At 47.2% G+C, this 17025-nt stretch overlaps 1 protein-coding gene across 1 annotated transcript in view; it reads left to right on the forward strand.

Moving 5' to 3' along the window:
* Window positions 1–17025, forward strand: part of Grik4 (glutamate ionotropic receptor kainate type subunit 4) — a 284402-nt gene that overhangs the window by 169121 nt on the left and 98256 nt on the right. Inside the window, exon 8 of the mRNA XM_027930584.3 lies at window positions 11721–11882. Coding sequence (XP_027786385.2) covers window positions 11721–11882 — 162 coding nt within the window. The remainder of the gene's footprint in view (window positions 1–11720; window positions 11883–17025) is intronic.

The raw sequence follows: 17025 nt of genomic DNA on the forward strand, positions 1-17025 counted from the left end.
AAATCCCTGTCTTCTTGCAGTTTCTTGGCTAGGGGCATCTCTCAGTGTCCAGAGGCTGCCTGGGGGTATTTGTCCCATGACTGTTCCATCTCCATGGGGCCCAGCTCTAGTGCCTTCTTCCCACCCTTTTTAATCTCTTTGACCTCCTGCAACCAGTCCTTTAAAAGTTGCTGTATATAAAGGACCCATGGGCTTAGGTCAGGCTCACCTGGATAATTTCCTTCTTTAAAAGCAAGCATTCCATGCAGCATAACCCAGTCACATAGCCAAGGTCCTGGGGATATTGTGTGTAGGGCAAGTGTGTGTGTATTGCAGAGGAGTGGGCAAGTCTTAGGGGTCAACTTAGAATCCTGCCTGTAATGCATGCCGACTATGGAAGTGACTTTATTTCTTTAACGTTCCCTAAAACCACTGGTGAGAGAGTAGTCAAGGAGCCATGGAGGCAGGGAACCAGGAAGCATGGACTAGAGACAGCTGGGGCAGGAAATCAGCACCTCCCCTGACAATGCCAATCACAGATCACAACCTCACCACCAGCCCAGGGTGGGGCTTTGGGGAGAGCACGTCTCTTGGCCTCTGAGGGAAAACTTGAGAACCACAGGGGGAAACTGAGGCGTTTTGAGGCTGCTACAGCTACAAGGGAGGCCTTGCCCTGAGGAATTTGGTTCCTGCTGAAAGAAGTGTTGAGTGTTTAATGAATGTTTGGGAAGCATGGGGAGAAGGAGAAGAAAAGATATTATGGCAAATCATATTATTATTATTATTATTACATTATAAGTGCTATTGTATTACAAGCACCATTAGGAGGAGCAAGTGCTGTTATTATTAAGCAATCCAGCTTCTCCATCCTTAGCGTCAGGCTCCACTCAGTGGCAAAGGCATCCACAGCTCCATTAATCACCATCGGAGGCTCCCCAGGTCCTGGCTTTGCAGCGCTGACAGCTGGCATTCACAGCCCAGTGGCACACACGGCACCTGCCCTCCCGCCGTAGCCTCCAGCCATAAGTCACGCAGTGAACACCTCTCTTGTGTTTTCCACAGCTGGATTTTTTAAAAATCTAGGTCAAAAGTTAAGATCTTTCTAGAACCACTCCGGATCATGTTGCACTCTGCTTAAGACCCTTAAATGATTCCCCATTATCCAGAGGATAAAGCCCAGACTCCTACAATGACTTCTACAGCCTCTCAATGAACTTGCCTCTTGGCATTCTCCTGACCCATTCCCCATCACCACACACACCCCAGCCAGATCTAGTGTTTGCCCTCCCTCTCCTGGACTCTTCACATGCTCTTGTTTCAGTCTGGGAAACTCCTCTTCCTGCCTCTTTACCTGACTGTCTCTTTCGGGTCTCAGCTTGCACTCTGCTCTTAGCTCAGGAAAATCCACAGCAATTGTGGTTGAAGAGACCATCTTATATATGCTTCTCACACAAGACCTGCCCCCCTTTACCATAAATATAAGCATCTTGAGGCCAGGCTTTCTCACTGTCATAGTTCTAGTCCCTCACATGATATGTGTGCTGAGGAAACACGCATATTTGTGTTGAATGGAGGAATGAATGAGACTAGCCCATATGGCCAAGATCAAAGAATCTTGTGTATATTTCCCCCCACTATGGGAACCCATCTGAAAGCCTAGTGACCTTGAGCATGTCAGAGTCACAAGATGCTCAGCCTTCCTGGAAAGCCCGTTATATAAACCTGCTCCACAGATGGGACAGGCAAAGTCAGTAAGGAGTCAGAGATTGACAGCGTCACTGATCTTCCTAAACTCCTGTTTCTCTGGTGGGAAGGGTGGTGCCTTGCTTCAGTCTCTGCATGCCTGAGGCTAATGCTTTGGGACCTGGAAAAGGGGAAGTTTAGCTCCTGAGGTGTAGACAGAAGGTCTGATCAGTGGAACCTTAGTTCAGAGGACTTCAGACGTAAGGAATCAATGCCTGATGAAGGAAGCAAGCTACAGGAAAACAGTAACTCTCCCTAGCCTAAGGGAGAGAGCATAAGGTGTCCGCCATTTTCATTCACAGAGGTTTCAGTTGCACAGTTAACTACATAGTTAACAGCTACTTATTTAGTGTCCAAGACTCAGAACAGTCTCCTAAATACAAAGTGAAGACAGTCACAGCTGCTGTGTAGAAGTGGTGGTGGGAGGGGGCTCTCCAACTGGCCTGTGCCTATCTCTTGGTGGGAGAAGTGACTAAAGTCCTTGTAAAGGTGCTTCCACCCTGAAGGGTGTTTTCTGGAGACCATTAATTTGTTTAGTGAATGTACACTGAGCACTTGCTATGTGCAGGTGAGGTGTACGGTACAGGGGATAGAGCCATGAACAAAACAGAATGTGATCTGCCTTTGAAGTCTTATTTGTGGACTCACATTGGGAGAGAAAAGTAGGGAAGGGACAGAGTTGCTAGAAAGAAAAAAAATTCGTGTTCAGGTCATGGGAGAACTCAATAGGAAACATGCAGGTAGAAGAATCCAGGAAAGCTGGAAACTGGGAGGTTTGGGACCAAATCTCCCATTAAATAGGTTTACTGACAGGTATGAATTAGCCTTCCAGCTGCTACTGTCTTCAAAGACCTATTACACAAAAAGCAATCTCCCAGCCTGCAGAAAGCACAGGCTTTGATGCAGATAAATAGACTGATGGGTACACAGTTAGGTGAACTCTGGAGGGAGGGAGAGGAGACCAAGGTGCCCAGGAGATCCTGGCTTTCTGCTGCTTTTAGGACTTTCCTAAGGAAAGCTAAGGCAGGACTTGTGAGACAACGGTCTAGACCCTGGCTTCTGCCACGCAGTGGGACCTGAGGAGAAGTGCATAGACCTTAGCTACAAAGAAGAGCCTTGAGAAGTTCTGAGGACCAGGCTGGCCGTGTGAGATGAGGGACAGATGCTACCTTCCAAAATTTTCAATCAACAGCACTGAGGTTTGTGTCTGTGACCTAGAGTAGATGCCAATAATGTAAGTGTGTGTGCTTCACATGGCAGCCAGGCCTGGGGTGGTGGCTTTGCATAAATTCCTGAGGAACAAAAAAGCTCAAAGTGATAATTGGTATATATGGGGGTACAGTGAGTGGCCAGTTCTGCCTGACTGGGGTACTGGAGGAGGTCAAGGTGGGGACAGAGGTGAAGGTCGGCAGCAATCATAATTTGTTGCCCAGCTGAGGAGTTTGTTTTCATCCTGAATGCAGGTGAGGAGATTGCAGGTGGAGGTTCATGATCAAGTTTATAATTTAGAGACTTTCCTCCAAGCAACAGCATAGAGAAAGAACTTGGAGAATTGCAAGACAGAGGAAGGGAAACCAATTGGTCTATAGTCCAGGAAAAACCTGTTGAGGACCCATTTGAGGTGCAGGTAACAGTGATGGAGGGCAGGGGAGGGATTCAAGAGACGCAAAGGGACAAAAATGTTCTCAAATAACAAGGAATGAAGTGTGCACGCAGGAGATGTGGATGGCGAGAGCATGGAAGAAGTAGAAGATGAATTCTATTGAAAAGCCAGTGAATAATGGTGACAGTCACAGAAGGGAACTGAGAAAGAGAGAGAGGATCAGATTGATGCAGAAAGATAAAGAGCTCAAGTTGAGGAGTGATATAATCTTAAGGGTTCCTTCCACCTTTCCTGCTTATAATAATAGGTTAAGAACTCAGGACTCCTGGGGTGCGAACATTTTAAGTTGTCAGTCATCAACAGTCTCAGTGACAGGGGCATTTGCTCGACACCATCTCCTGGTGTCCTAGCCCAGTGCTGAGAATGCAGTAGGGAAGGTAAGATAAGCTCTGATCCTAAAGCTAGTACTGGCATCTTTTTGGGGGGTGGGGGGTACTGGGGATTGAACTCAGGGCCACTCAACCACTGAGACACATCCCCAGCCCTATTTTGTATTTTATTTAGAGACAGGTCTCACTGAATCACTTAGCACCTTGCCATTGCCGAGGTTGGCTTTGAACTCTCAATCCTCCTGCCTCAAGCCTCTCGAGCTGCTGAGATTACAGGTGTGCGCCACTGTGCCTGGCCAGTAATGGCATCTTAATCCCACATCTGTCTTTTGGGCAAGACACTTAGCTTCCAGGAACCTCAGTTTCTTTTTCTACCAAATGGGAATATGAATAAAACCTGTCCTGTCCAAGTGTGTCCAGGAGGACCCAAAGAACATAGGAAAGCTCCCTGTAAGCTACATAGCTATGGCCACCCGATGGAAGCAGTTGGTGTTATTATATAACTGATGTTTACTAACTTGTGATTGGTTGACTAAGGCTGCCAGCTCCTCTCCCAGGCAGTTTAGGGGACAGAGGCTGAGCATGCAGCCAAGAGGACCAAAGACTGAAGCTTGGGTGACAACAGCCCAGACACAAGGGACTGTTGGAAATCCCACCGTTAGGGGAGCTAGGGGGATTGTCACACCACTGTTAAGAAGTCAAACCAACTCTGGATTGAAGAAGCTGCAAATAAGGACAGTCAACCCAACTGGATTCAGGTGACAGAACTGAGAGGCACCCCAGAGGCCCTAGAGGCATTGGATGAGACCTTTAAATAATGACTTAAATTTTTTTTCTTTGTTGATGGATCTTTTATTTGTTTATATGGGGTGCTGAGAATCAAACATAGTGCTTCGCACATGCTAGGCAAGAGCTCTGCCATTGAACTACAGCCCCAGCCCTGGATGAGACCTTTTATGAGTTGCCTGTGGCCCTAGGAAGAGGTAGCTATTCAGGGCCAACTGGGGCCCAGGGACTTGTGCAGAAGCAGAGAGAAGCCTCCTGAGCAGCAGAATCTAGTAGGCTGCAGGAAGGTTCCCTGCCCACCCTGTCTTCCTTATTGCCTGTTAATGACACCTGAAAGTGCATGAAAAATGTATTCCTTCAGTATTTTATTGTGACTTCTGATAATATTAATAACTCAAGGAGTCTGTATCCTACTTCCAGAATACATAGAACCTTTCTTTCTTTCTTTTCTTCTTCTTCTTCTTTTTTTTTTTTTTTTTGAGTCTCACAACAGCACTGTGAAGCATCACTTCCCCCATTTTATAATGAGGAAGCTTGTCTAATTAAAAGAGATAGAAATGAAGAAATTAAAAAATTGAACATAAAAACCCCCAAACAAACAAACAAAACAACCCAGCGATTGGTTTTTGAAATGTGGGGTTTCAGAAAGGAAAATCTAGGACAAAATAGCAATAAATAGGATATGATTTCAAATGTCACAACTCTAAATCTATATCCATTCTCCCCAGCATAATTATCATGCTAATCATTTAATTAAACCAGAGGCAGGTTTGGGTTTCACTGATTTTTATCTAGGTACCAGGGATATGACCAAGAGTGAGTCAGCCCACTCTACCAGTCAGGAGTTCACAGGCCAGCAGGGAAAGCATTTGTGGCCAAATACTTGTGACTACAGAGTTTATTGGGGATGGCTGTGGCCCCTCAACCACGTTCTGCAGAACTGGCCAGGTTTTCAGAGCTGCATGTGACCTCCTACTTCTCTGCACTATTTCAGCCACACATGTATCTGCATTTATTTCGGATTCCTCCCCACCTACCACACCTGGGCTGACTCTTGTTCCTTCTCTGGGTTCTTCCTGCCGAGGTGGACATGCTGGGGGGAAAACCTCAGTTCTCCCATTTTCTCAAGGTCACAGTTCAGTCCCGGGTGCCTTTATGATTAGAACCTTCTCAGAGATTCAGTGGATGTTTGATAATTGCTTTATTCACTTAGACCACCAGTGTTTGTTTTGTTGTTGTAAATCTTCTCCCTGGTGTTAAGGTCAACATAAATATTCTGAAATCAGCTTAACTTCAATTTTGCTGGTTATTGTACAGCACAGCCTAAAGAACCCAGTCCCTCTGACTCCTTAAGGAGTAAATGGTACAAGAACACACAGCTCTCAGGGGCACAGGAGGCTGAGGCAGGAGGATCACCAGTTCAAAGCCAGCCTCAGCAACTTGGCAAGGCCCTAAGCAACATAATGAAACTCTGTCTTGAATAAAATATACAAAGTGTGAGGATGTGGCTCAGTGGTGAAGGATTCAATCCCTGGTACCAAAAAAATAAATAAATAAATAAACAAACATAGGGCACTGACTTTGAAGTTAATGAGTCTTGGGTTTGAATTCAGAACCTCTTGTGTGGCCTTGGAAGGGCAACTTCACTACTCTGGGCCTCAATTTTATAGCTGTAAAATGACAGTAATAATTTGCATGACTTTTCTCATTTGACAAGTAGCTAAGATTAGCGTCTTACAGATTGAGAAGGAGAAGGAGTGAAAGGCCCTCAGGCCAAATATTTTGGCTGGTGAGGAGGAGAAGCAAGGAGGGGGCAGCCACTTTCTTTAACACCAGCAGCACAGAGGTTGGATTGCACTGCAGAGAAGAGGGTTCATGTCCTGAGGGCTCCTTTGTGGATTAGCCCTGCAAGGTCGCTGCTCTTATCCACATTTTACAGGTAGACAAACTGACAGCTCAGAGGCCTGCCCATCCAGAGATCACTGAGCCAGCATGTGGCTAAATCAGGGTTTGAATCCAGGACAGTCCTATTCTCAAGCCTGTGCTTTTTCTAATACATTCTGCTGTTTCCTGATAAGATTGCCACATTGCACAATGCCAGTAGACACCATCCACACTGACGTCAGGAAAAATGGCACCTGAGCATCCTATAATATATTGGCTGTGACTCCCAAGATCAGGAGCAGTACCTCTGTTAAGTAGGCAGTCATTATAAAGGAGAAATGATGAGGGTCTAACCTGGAGGGATTGGGAAAGAAAGGACAGATTCAAGAGTGAGGAGACAGATTTGACCAAATTGGCAATTGATGAAGTGTGGCATTGAAAAAGAAAGAGCAGCGCGGCCTCTGAAGATTCTAGCATAGATGCTCAGGAAATGGTACTGCACTTACTCCATTAGGAACAGGAGAAGGGACTGCTGGGCAGGGAGCACGTGGCAGATGCCATTTCCCCCGCTTCCCCATTTGTCCCGGGTTAGGAGGTAGATTTGACTCAAGGGTACTGTGTGGACCTAAGCTTTGGTTTCTTGCTTTTCTTCTTGAATCCAAGTGCACAAGCTAAATCTGGATCATTCAAAGCTCCTCTTCTTGTAGCTCTATTTGACTAACCTTGTCCTATTCCCTTTGTGACTAACAGGGACTTGGCTGCTTAGCCCAGGCTGGATGTGTCCCTGCTCCTCAGAGAGGGCATCTCTTCTTCTGCCCCCTTCCCTCTTCCCTCTGCAGAAGTTGCACGAAGCTTATCCTCCGAGCCACCCAAACACCTGTACAGAAGTTGTATGCTTCTTGGCATTTGGACCCTGTGTGGTATGAGCCTAGTCCTCCCACTCTCAACCATGGTCATGTCACACAGTCTCCAAAACCTTCTTCCCCTTGCTCTTCCTCCACCACTTCCACTTCTCTGGGCCCTATTCCCTAATCAGCTACCCCTTAAAGCCTGTCCCTGCTGCCCGGCCCAGGTGGATGAATAGGCTAGATTTGGGGAAATTTTCCTGCAGCTGATCAGTGACTATGCCTGTTTATAAACCAGGGTATTGGAAATGTCACACCTGCTGGAGAAAGTGAGGGGCCCTCACCCAGCCCTGAAGCCATTATTGATGAGGCATTCCTTTATCCCAGGGTGACATTCACCCAAGTTCCCTTGTGGCTATAACCTGACCTTCAGCTATAGTTATTTGGACCCTTTTTATGTACCATTAAAACACACACACACACACACACATCCACAGGCATGCACAGTTTTAAGCTTTTTTTGTTTTTTAAATGAGAACACCCAGTGATAAGAAAACAAGCTGTCAAGAATTTGTCTTTAAAATACAATAATGCAACTTCCAATTGGGGGTTGGTACAACTTCTACTCATGTTCTCACACCTTGTGTAGCTGTAAGGCTGCGTTGTTAGTGATAGAGATGGCTACAGTGAGGACCCCAAGGCATTGAGGTGTTTTCAATCAACAGTCTTCAACTAACACCGACCGAGCCGTTTCTAGGGGTCAGCACTCTACTAAGTGTGGGCTTCAAAAGTGAGGCAGGCCCATCTTTGCTTCTCAGGAACATACAGCCCTTTGGAGAGAATCCATCCATGTGAGCAAGTAATGGTGACAGGAGGGCTGTCACAAAGCCATGCACACATGGAATAATGGAAGGCCTGGTCTTGGCAGATGGTCCACTACTTGGCCTTACCACATTGTTGTTTGATCATGCAGAAGCCCTTATCCAGGGAGATTCACCCTGGTTCTTAGAGGTGGTTCCTCTGGTGTTGGGATAATAGGCATCCACCCTCACTGACAGCAGACACCCCTTCCCTTTCATAAAAGGATCAAGATTCCTATGGAAACCTGTTCTATATCGGGGATGCTCCTAGCCCTTTCTGTCAATTTATAAAGGCCTTAGGCAATGAGACTGAGGAAGGGGAACCCAGGACCCTAGGTGAGCCAGGTGTGCATTCTTAGAGCTGGAGATGGGCTACAGCACTGGATGACCCCTAACTCCTTCCAATCCTGACATTCATTAATTTTATGACATATCTGTTGGTATAATATTCCCACCATTTTATTTGGGTTCATAATATGCATGTCTCTGAAAACATTTTAGGTAACATTCCCCAAATGGTGTTCTGTAGAATGTCATTGCAAATCACTCATGGTTTTAAGGGGAAAAGTGTTCCATAGTCAATATGTTTGGAAAGTTTGGGGTTAAACAAAATTAAACAAGCTCCTTCCCTGCGGGTCTCCTTTCAACCTTTAATGTGCTTTCGTGTGTGTCATGAATATCAAAAAGGCAAATATACTATGCAATGATTTCTAACCCTATTTGAACATGAAAACCTTGTTTTCATATAGTTTCTAGTTCCTTCTGGAAAGCTGATATCCTCAGGAACACACTTGGAGGAATACTGGTGCAGAGGTTTTCATTGTATATAAGTTAGTGGGGGCAGCTGTTTCCCATATTCTTTTAGAATAGCACCAGGACAGTCTAAGTTTAGATATAAAGAAGAATTTCCTAACTGTCAGGATGCTTGGAGAGTAGAATCCTACAGTGTCCTGGGAAATTGCAGTAAAAGAACATGCCACCCCCTTTCTTGTCCTTCTGCAGGGCTCTCCTATGAGTCATTATAAATAGAATGAATCATGAAGGAAACTCCTGGAATCTTTTTATCTTAACAGGCCTTTGAAAATAGGAAATAGGATGTAGTTGAGGGATAAGAAGGTAGGAATTAAAAAGGCAGGAAGACAGACAGGCTGACTTCTGGATGGACTGTCTCTCAGTGTCTGTAATTAACTCGTTCATTTTCATTGTGCCCAGAACACACATTGAAGGAAATACCTTCCTCACTCAGTTTTCTAAGGCAAGTGAAAATAAAGAAGGAGAGGGCCTGATGTCACCTAAAGTCTCATGGAAGTCTTTCAGCGACTATCATACACTAAAAATTCTCCTTTGTCAGATGTAATGTTAAGCCTTTACAGAATCTTATTTGTTCCTTGAAACAGCCTAGAAGGCTGCTAATATTCTTGCACCCTTTTTGCAAAATGCAGATCTGAAGCCCACAAAGATTAAAGGCCCTGCTGAAGGTCACATGTCCAGTACAGTGAGGAAGCGGGATTGGATGCAGAAGCCCTTATCCATTCTGTCCCCCTTCACCACTGTGAGTCTGTGGACACCCAAGACTTTCTTGAAATGGCCCTGCAATCACCAGCCTATGTGCAGGGAAAGCGCGGAGATGGGACCATGTGTCTGCCTACATTGATAAGGAAGCCAGGAGGAGAGGACATTTTTCAGCCCCCACCATCCACGGCCAGTGAGGCCCCTTGGTTTCCCGACAACAGCCTGGCTCTGTGCCCTAGTCACCTCACCCTTGCCAAATGCATCTCTTCTCATTATCCATCTGCCCCCTCACGCCTGCTGATAGCCCACAGCGCATGGGCAGCTGCCCTGTTAGAGAGACAGGATATAATATCAGCTTATGAATCAATACATTCTCTGGCACATCCGTGTTCCCCTAATGGGAGTGTGGCAGAATCCAAAACACACTTAATCTGCATCCAACTCCACTCTGTCAGGAGTTGGTGGCTCCATAGGAGTCTTTGTAACTCCACTCTGCAGGCTGAAACCAGTCAGGCTGGGCTCTGGGCAGGTGAGCTCGGGCCTGCAGCCTGAGGCCCTGGCGGTAGCTGTGGATGGCAGTGAGAGAGCAAAGGAGATGCCAGGGGCTGGAGGAGCTGTCTTCAGAAGGGAGACCACCTGAAGGAGAGCGGTGTCTCCACCTGGCCAGAAAGTAAGCCCCAGGCACTTGCCATCTGTCACATCAGGTTGAATGGGTTATTCCTAGGGTTTGTAAGTACCGAGTGTCTATGGGCCGCAGAGATGGCATAAATGTTCAAATAAACGTGATGAGTGTGATTTTGGTCTGAGATGGCCTGACCTGCCTTTGAAGGCATTTTTCCAGGAGTGGGGATTAGCAAGCTAAAAAGTCAATATTCTCTTGCCTGATTTTCTTGTATCAGGCCAAGTGGGACCTTGGAGGTCCAGGGCTCTGAGCTCAGAGGACTCTGCCTCTGTCTGTAACACTCACCAGCCTGGAAGGCATGAACACCTGCAGGCTCATGTGTGGTCAGGTGATTGGATGAGGACCTTGGGTTTCTGGAAGAACTTCCTAGAACTTATAGATGTCACTGCTTCTCAGATGGGCTTCTTTGGCCACCTCATCTAATGCAGCAGCCCCAGGCCCCATAGCTATCTGAAATGATCACAAATTTATTTCCTTACTCGCTGTCCTTGAGAGCAGCTATTCATGTCCTCTATGCCTAAAATAGTGTCTGGAGCATGAAAAACACTTAAAAAATGTGTTAAATGAATGAAAAAAAAAATAATGACAAGGGAAGGCACAGCCTGCCTGCAGAACTTCAAGTTGGAATTCTTCAAAAGCAAACTTGATTTTAACACTCTTCTGTTGACAGTCTCCTTGCACCCAGACTGAGGTGACTGCAGGACAAAATGTGAGCCCCCTAGCCTGGCATCCAAGCCTACAGAATCCAACCCCAGCGGATGCCCCCAGCCTCATCTCTCAGCATTCCTCCCCCAGATCCCTGGGAGGAGGTCCTTTGTGCTCATCTGGTGTCCCCTGTACTTTGGTGTGCAGGGACCTACTGATAAGGCAGCCTCCTGGGCCCCAGCTCTAGAGATGTATGGTGCAGGAGTTGTCCCTTTTTAAAAAGACACCTGGGTGGTTCATCAAAAGATGGTTGGTGGAATCAGTCTGAGGAGCTGTGCTTTCGTCAGGTGCACTGTGGGCAGCTCACTGAATGACCATGTGCTTTGTCACCTCTGTGCTTTTGTCTGCCTGGAGATTTCAAGGCTGGGATAGCCTTTATCCATACACATTTTCCACCTGGAAAACGTCTACATATCCTTTAAGGCTCAGCTCAAGTGTCCTGCCTCCTGTGGACGCAGTCCTGCCTTCACCAGGCACACGTGTCTGATGATCCTCTCTCTCCATCTTGTGCATCATGTAAATACTTGGCTTAGAGTTCATTCTGCTCATTTCTCTTTTTCTCCCTTGCACCCCAACACAGTGAGCTTCTAGACCCCTCGACCCCTAGCATCCAGCAGAGCGCCTTATGTTTACTGGACTAGAGTGAGGTCCCTGGATGTGCTCCAGCGTGGTCCCCCCCTCTTCCTCCCCTCCTAACTGTGTTCTCTATTTCTGACTGCTGGGTCTTTTCAGGAGTTCTCACTCCAGAGAATGGACAGCCTTGTGGATGATCGTGTCAACATCCTGGGATTTTCCATTTTCAACCAATCCCATGCTTTCTTCCAAGAGTTTGCCCAGAGCCTCAATCAGTCCTGGCAGGAGAACTGTGACCACGTGCCCTTCACTGGGCCTGCGGTAAGTGTCCCCCAGAGTTCCTCCCTGGAGCTCCTGGGCCTCCACCTGCACCCCACTATGGGCTGACACTGGGAAACAAGCCCTCTTAGAATCCAGCCTTCTCCCTTTTCCAGTCCCAGCTCGGAAAGATGTGTGTGGGTCTGCTGGGAAATGGGTCTAGAGATAAGGTCTGAGAAGTGGTGAGCTTAGAACACGCAGCTGGTTCACAGGGCAGCAAGGGAAGTCATGTGGAGGCACCGAGTTCTCTTTTCCGATGTCTGCAAGTCTCCTGAGGCAGAGTCTCCCGTAATGCTGTTGCTGGGGACTGTCTGAATTTAGTATCCAACAATCTCACTATTAAAGGGCCTTTCGGAGCTGATCAGCTCCCTCATTTCTCAAACAAGGAAACTGAAACTCAGGCTGGGAATAGAGTGGGGAGTAGGGATGAGTCTTTTGCAGAGGGAAACTGGATTCTGAGATTCCTGGCCCCTGGTTCAGTGCTCTTTCCACCTCACAGAGCCACTGCCCTGAGTAGTTCATCCAGGGAAGCTTCCTTTCTGTCCTCTCCACCCCATATTCATGTCCCCATAGTACCTTCTCTGAACTGCATGCAATGGAGGCAAACCCTTCACTTGCCATTCTCCACAGGGTTGATCATTCTTACTCTGAGGCAGGTCAGGCATAACTGTTGTGTCCGTTGGTTAAAAGTCGAGTTCTCAGAAGCCTGGGATCATGTGGCTTTCTGACCCTGTCCTAGCCAGATTACATGCACCATTTCATTTGAAAAAGCCCTTGTGCTGGCAGCTCATGTGGCATAACCTGAGGCAGCTCATGGGATGCTCACCACAATATTCTGAAGCAACTGCTCTCAGTATCTCCAACTTACTATGGTAAAACTGGGGCCCAGAAAGGTTGAGTAACTAGCCCAGAGTCACACAGTGAGCAGAGGAACTAAGTTCAGAACTCAGGCTTCACTATATAGGTTTACGGTTTTCCTTTCAGCCACAGCTCCATTTTGCCTCTTTCTAGGATCACCATTTCTTTACCACACTGCACTGTCATTGAGCCTGAAAAAATGAAAGTAGCTAATAAGTATTTGTTGAATGAATGAATAAGTCAGGCAGAATGATGAGTTAGAGATAGAAAAACATGAAAAAGAATTAGGCCTAGAAGTTGGCCATGGGGTATCCTCCTGGAGTGGGAAGTTCTCTGCTGGGCTCTTAAAGCGGGAGCCGTGCCTGTCTTTGATAAGATATGCCTAGGGGCAAAGCTAGGTCTAGAACATGCAAGCTCAGTGCCTAGTTAGTGGTGGTGGTGATGCAGGGTAGGGCGGCTGGGGCAGGGTGTGGGCATAGTGGCCTTTCACAAGACCCTGTGTAGCCTGGTGGGACTCTTAGGAAGAAAGGGGTAGCTGAGGGGGTCAGAGCTCATGAAGAACTCAGGAAGCTTTGATCCAAGGAAGCAGATGGAAGGTTTGTGGAATGTGTCCCAACAAGCTATTTTAGACCTGAAAGAAGTAAGGATCCGTAGGAAGGGTTTGGGGAGGGTGACATCTGAAGGAAGAGAGTCCTCACCCCATTAGATGGCTTAAGGGCCAGTGAGGATGGCCTTAAGCACGTGTGCAGGATGTGTCATTTCCCCTGCTGAGCGAGAGGTTCTTGTAGGCCACTAATACTCCAGTGGCGTGCTGATGACCTTGAAAGGCTCCCCGCAGGACATCAGGAAAGGGGAAAAAAATCTGCCTCCTCCTCTCCAGCCCAAACCTTACCTCCTTCCGCTTCTAGCCCAGTGAAATTAAAGGTCCCCATGTCATATTTCCAGTTTCTCTCCTAGGGTTTCAGCCCTGTCATTCTGCTCACATTAGCCAGCAGCAGGCACACAAGATGACCTTAGTAACCACTAGGATCCTTTGTAAGGACCTGACACAGAAGCCAGGCAGAGCCTTGCATAGAGCTGCTGGGCCTGCTCTGGCTGTGGTCACCCATGCTGCAAAGACCACTGGCCTTGGAGGCACAGGGCCCCTCTCCGTTTTCTTGCTGTGTGATCTTAGATAATTGTGTGACCCCTCTGGACCTTGTATTCTTTATCTGTGATATTGGGCTAATTAATTAAACTTGACCATCTTAGAAGAACATTGAGAAGATAAAATGAGATACAATCCTATCTTTAATTCACAATTACTCATTGAATAAGTTTATTTAACAATCTATATGCCAGATGTTGGGATAGACGTTAGTAAATATATCAGATAGCTTTTGCTACATAAATGCCGTGTAACAACCAATCACGTAATCTTACTAGCAAACAACACTGCACATTTATATAGCTCATGCATCGGGGGCTCAACTGGGGATCATTTCTTCCAAGCTGGCCCAGGAGACAAACATGGGTTTACTGATCTCAGCTGGGCCTGCCCAGACAGCTCTGCTCCACATGCTTCTCATGATGGCAGAGGGGCAGCAAAACAAGTGGAAACCCATAAGCCCTCTCAGACCTAGGTCTGCAGAACACACACTGTGACTTCTTCCACCTCTTTTTTTTTGTAAATATAAAAGACAGTATAAGTGCATTTTTAGTTTGTAAGTTCTTTTCCCCTCATTTTTCTGATAGAAAAAACAGCTGCATAATGCAGCAATTATAACTTACTGGGCCTAGAATACCTACAGGTGACAATAAGATGATAAAGTATAGAGAATAAGATGCTATATTAGAGAAATTTTCTATATACTATTTTTTTTCTAAGAAGAAAGATGATTATTTTAATAATTCTTTTAGAAAACAAATAGCCCCTGTTTCAAACCTGCCCTGCCAGGATTTTACTTTTGTCATAGATGTACATGACAGTAGAGTGTATTTTGACGAATGGTACTTACAATGGAGTATGAGTTATTTCTAATTAGGATCCTGTTCTTGTTGCACCTGTTTTGTTCACCAAAAAAACACATGTGGACAAAGTCAGAGAGTGAGGAACTGTAGTCTTTCCTTTTAGACGGTGAAGAAATATCACATGCAAAGGGCCTGAATGCCTGGATTCAGGGCTAGGTGAGGAACTGGGGTTCATTACGCAGTGCAGAGGTGGGGAAGGGCCAAAGCTGCTGTTTGATCTCCAAGGTGCACCGTGGGGAGTGGATCCACCTCCACCTCTAGGAAAACGCTCTGGAGACACATGACTCCTGCAGGAAAGGCAGGGAATCCCTCCGCCTGTAGAGGCCAGGGAAGCCTTCCCAGAACAGGGAAGCCAATAGTCGTGAGCAGCATAGCACTGTTTTGGCCTACCATGGGTCACAGAACAGCAGTGTCCTATTGTTATACCATGCGGTGACTTGGTGATCATCTTGGTTTGTGTAAGTGTCCTCTGTGATGGTCACACAGTGACGGTTGACTAATGATGCACTTGTCAGAACATAACCCCATCGTGTTCTGACATATAACTTGACTTGCTTCTCATTTTCTGTGTATAAGACAGTGGGCAGGGTATGCAGCTTCCGGGCCAGAGCTGCCCTACTCAACGGACCTGGAGAGGCTGTCCCATGGCGTGGAAGCTGCTAGAGCAGTGTAAAAAGATAGAAACCCTAGCCTCATCTGTTTCTTTCAGTTCTGTTCTCAGACCTCCATGGCCTCCACAGCTCATGTTCCCAGGATGTCTGGGGGGCTTTGGGCAGCTGGGAGTGCTCTCTGGAGGTTCCATCCCCTGCAGGGATTGAAAGCTGTGGCCTTACTGGAGGCCTGGAGGGGGCTGGTAGGAGGAGGACCAGGCAGCCTCAGACCTAGACCACCAGGTCCCTCTGGTTGTACCCCACTCGGCTTTCTCCACCCAGCCCTCCTGTTTTCTGGCTGGTCACATGTTGCTCAGGAGCCTGGGGCACTCATGGTCATGACTTTCACCTCCACACAGAGCTACTGTAGCACTCCCCAGAAAATTACCCAGCCATGACCTTTTTCCCTCTTTGTGGCATCCTAGTAACAGTTAAGGGCAGTCATGCAGCCCTTTATGACAAATGAGGAAACCGAGGCACCAAAGAGCCAGGTGGCACCTAAGGGTCACCCCCGGGGTCCACGCTTTAACACAGCCTGAACCAGAAGTCGAAATCTCTCCCTTGGTGCCAGAGAACCTTCCAGCCAAGTCTCTGTGATGGCCTCTGAGGGGGATGGGAGGTGTTACAGACACTGTCACCTCAAAGAGAGCGCAAGGGAAGCTCACAGCAGTGACAATAGCGGCAGATCTCTCTCTAGCTTCTCACTTTAGCAGCCTACCTTTTGAAAGGCATCCTCTTCCTGTCTGTCTGGGGGCTGAGAATTCCCAGCACAAACAGTCCAGCTCTTTCCTGACAGAGAGCTGGAAGGCGAGGGAGTTCCAGGAACACACAGCCTGGTCTGCCTCCCCCATCCTGCTCTGCGAAAACACTGCAACCTGCTCCTGCCTGGTGGGATGGTCTCATTCCTCCCCCCCTCCTCCCTTCCTCGCCCTCCTCCTCTCCCTTCTCTCTCCATCTCAGGCCCATGCTCTTTCTTTGCCTGCTCCCATATTCTCCCTTCACTCCCCCCTTTCCCCCTGTGATCTCCTTTCCATCTCCTACTCCAGATGTTCCCCACTATGGCATTTTCTCCTTTCCTTTTGTGTGTGGGTCTCCCCCTCCCCCGCCCCACTTTCCATATTCCAGGTGGAGCTTGCAGGACAGGGAGCCCAGGTCTAAGGGCATCAGTGGAATGGAGTGTCTGGAGCCAAAGGGAACCAGGGAGGGAACTCAGGGTAGCCTCCCCTGCAGCAGGACCTGCCAGGTAGCCCACAGCAGTCTGCAAAGATGCGTCCTGCCTGCCGGGGACCTAGCAAACAGAAAAGGGAGTGTGGTGAGTGGAGACACACACCCACTAGTTTCATATGCCATTCCCATTAATCACGCTGCAAAGAACGAAAATCGTGGGAAATCATTAAAATTACAGATGGCTAGATTAAGTAATTAGAATTTAGGCTAAAGCAGATGTTTGTAATTAAGTGTTTATTTCATTGAATAAAATCCAGATTGTAAGAACTATTCCATGAGATTTTTAATGGTTCTTGCCCTGCTATTATATCAGGGGTGAGGGGCAAAGTTTAAGCTTACAGAGGTTCAGCAACAAATGGGCATCCAAGAGGATCCTGGGAATCCAGGCGTCGGAGGCTCAG

This window comes from Marmota flaviventris, chromosome 9 (genome assembly GCF_047511675.1).
Source record: "Marmota flaviventris isolate mMarFla1 chromosome 9, mMarFla1.hap1, whole genome shotgun sequence".
Classification (NCBI taxonomy): domain Eukaryota; kingdom Metazoa; phylum Chordata; class Mammalia; order Rodentia; family Sciuridae; genus Marmota; species Marmota flaviventris.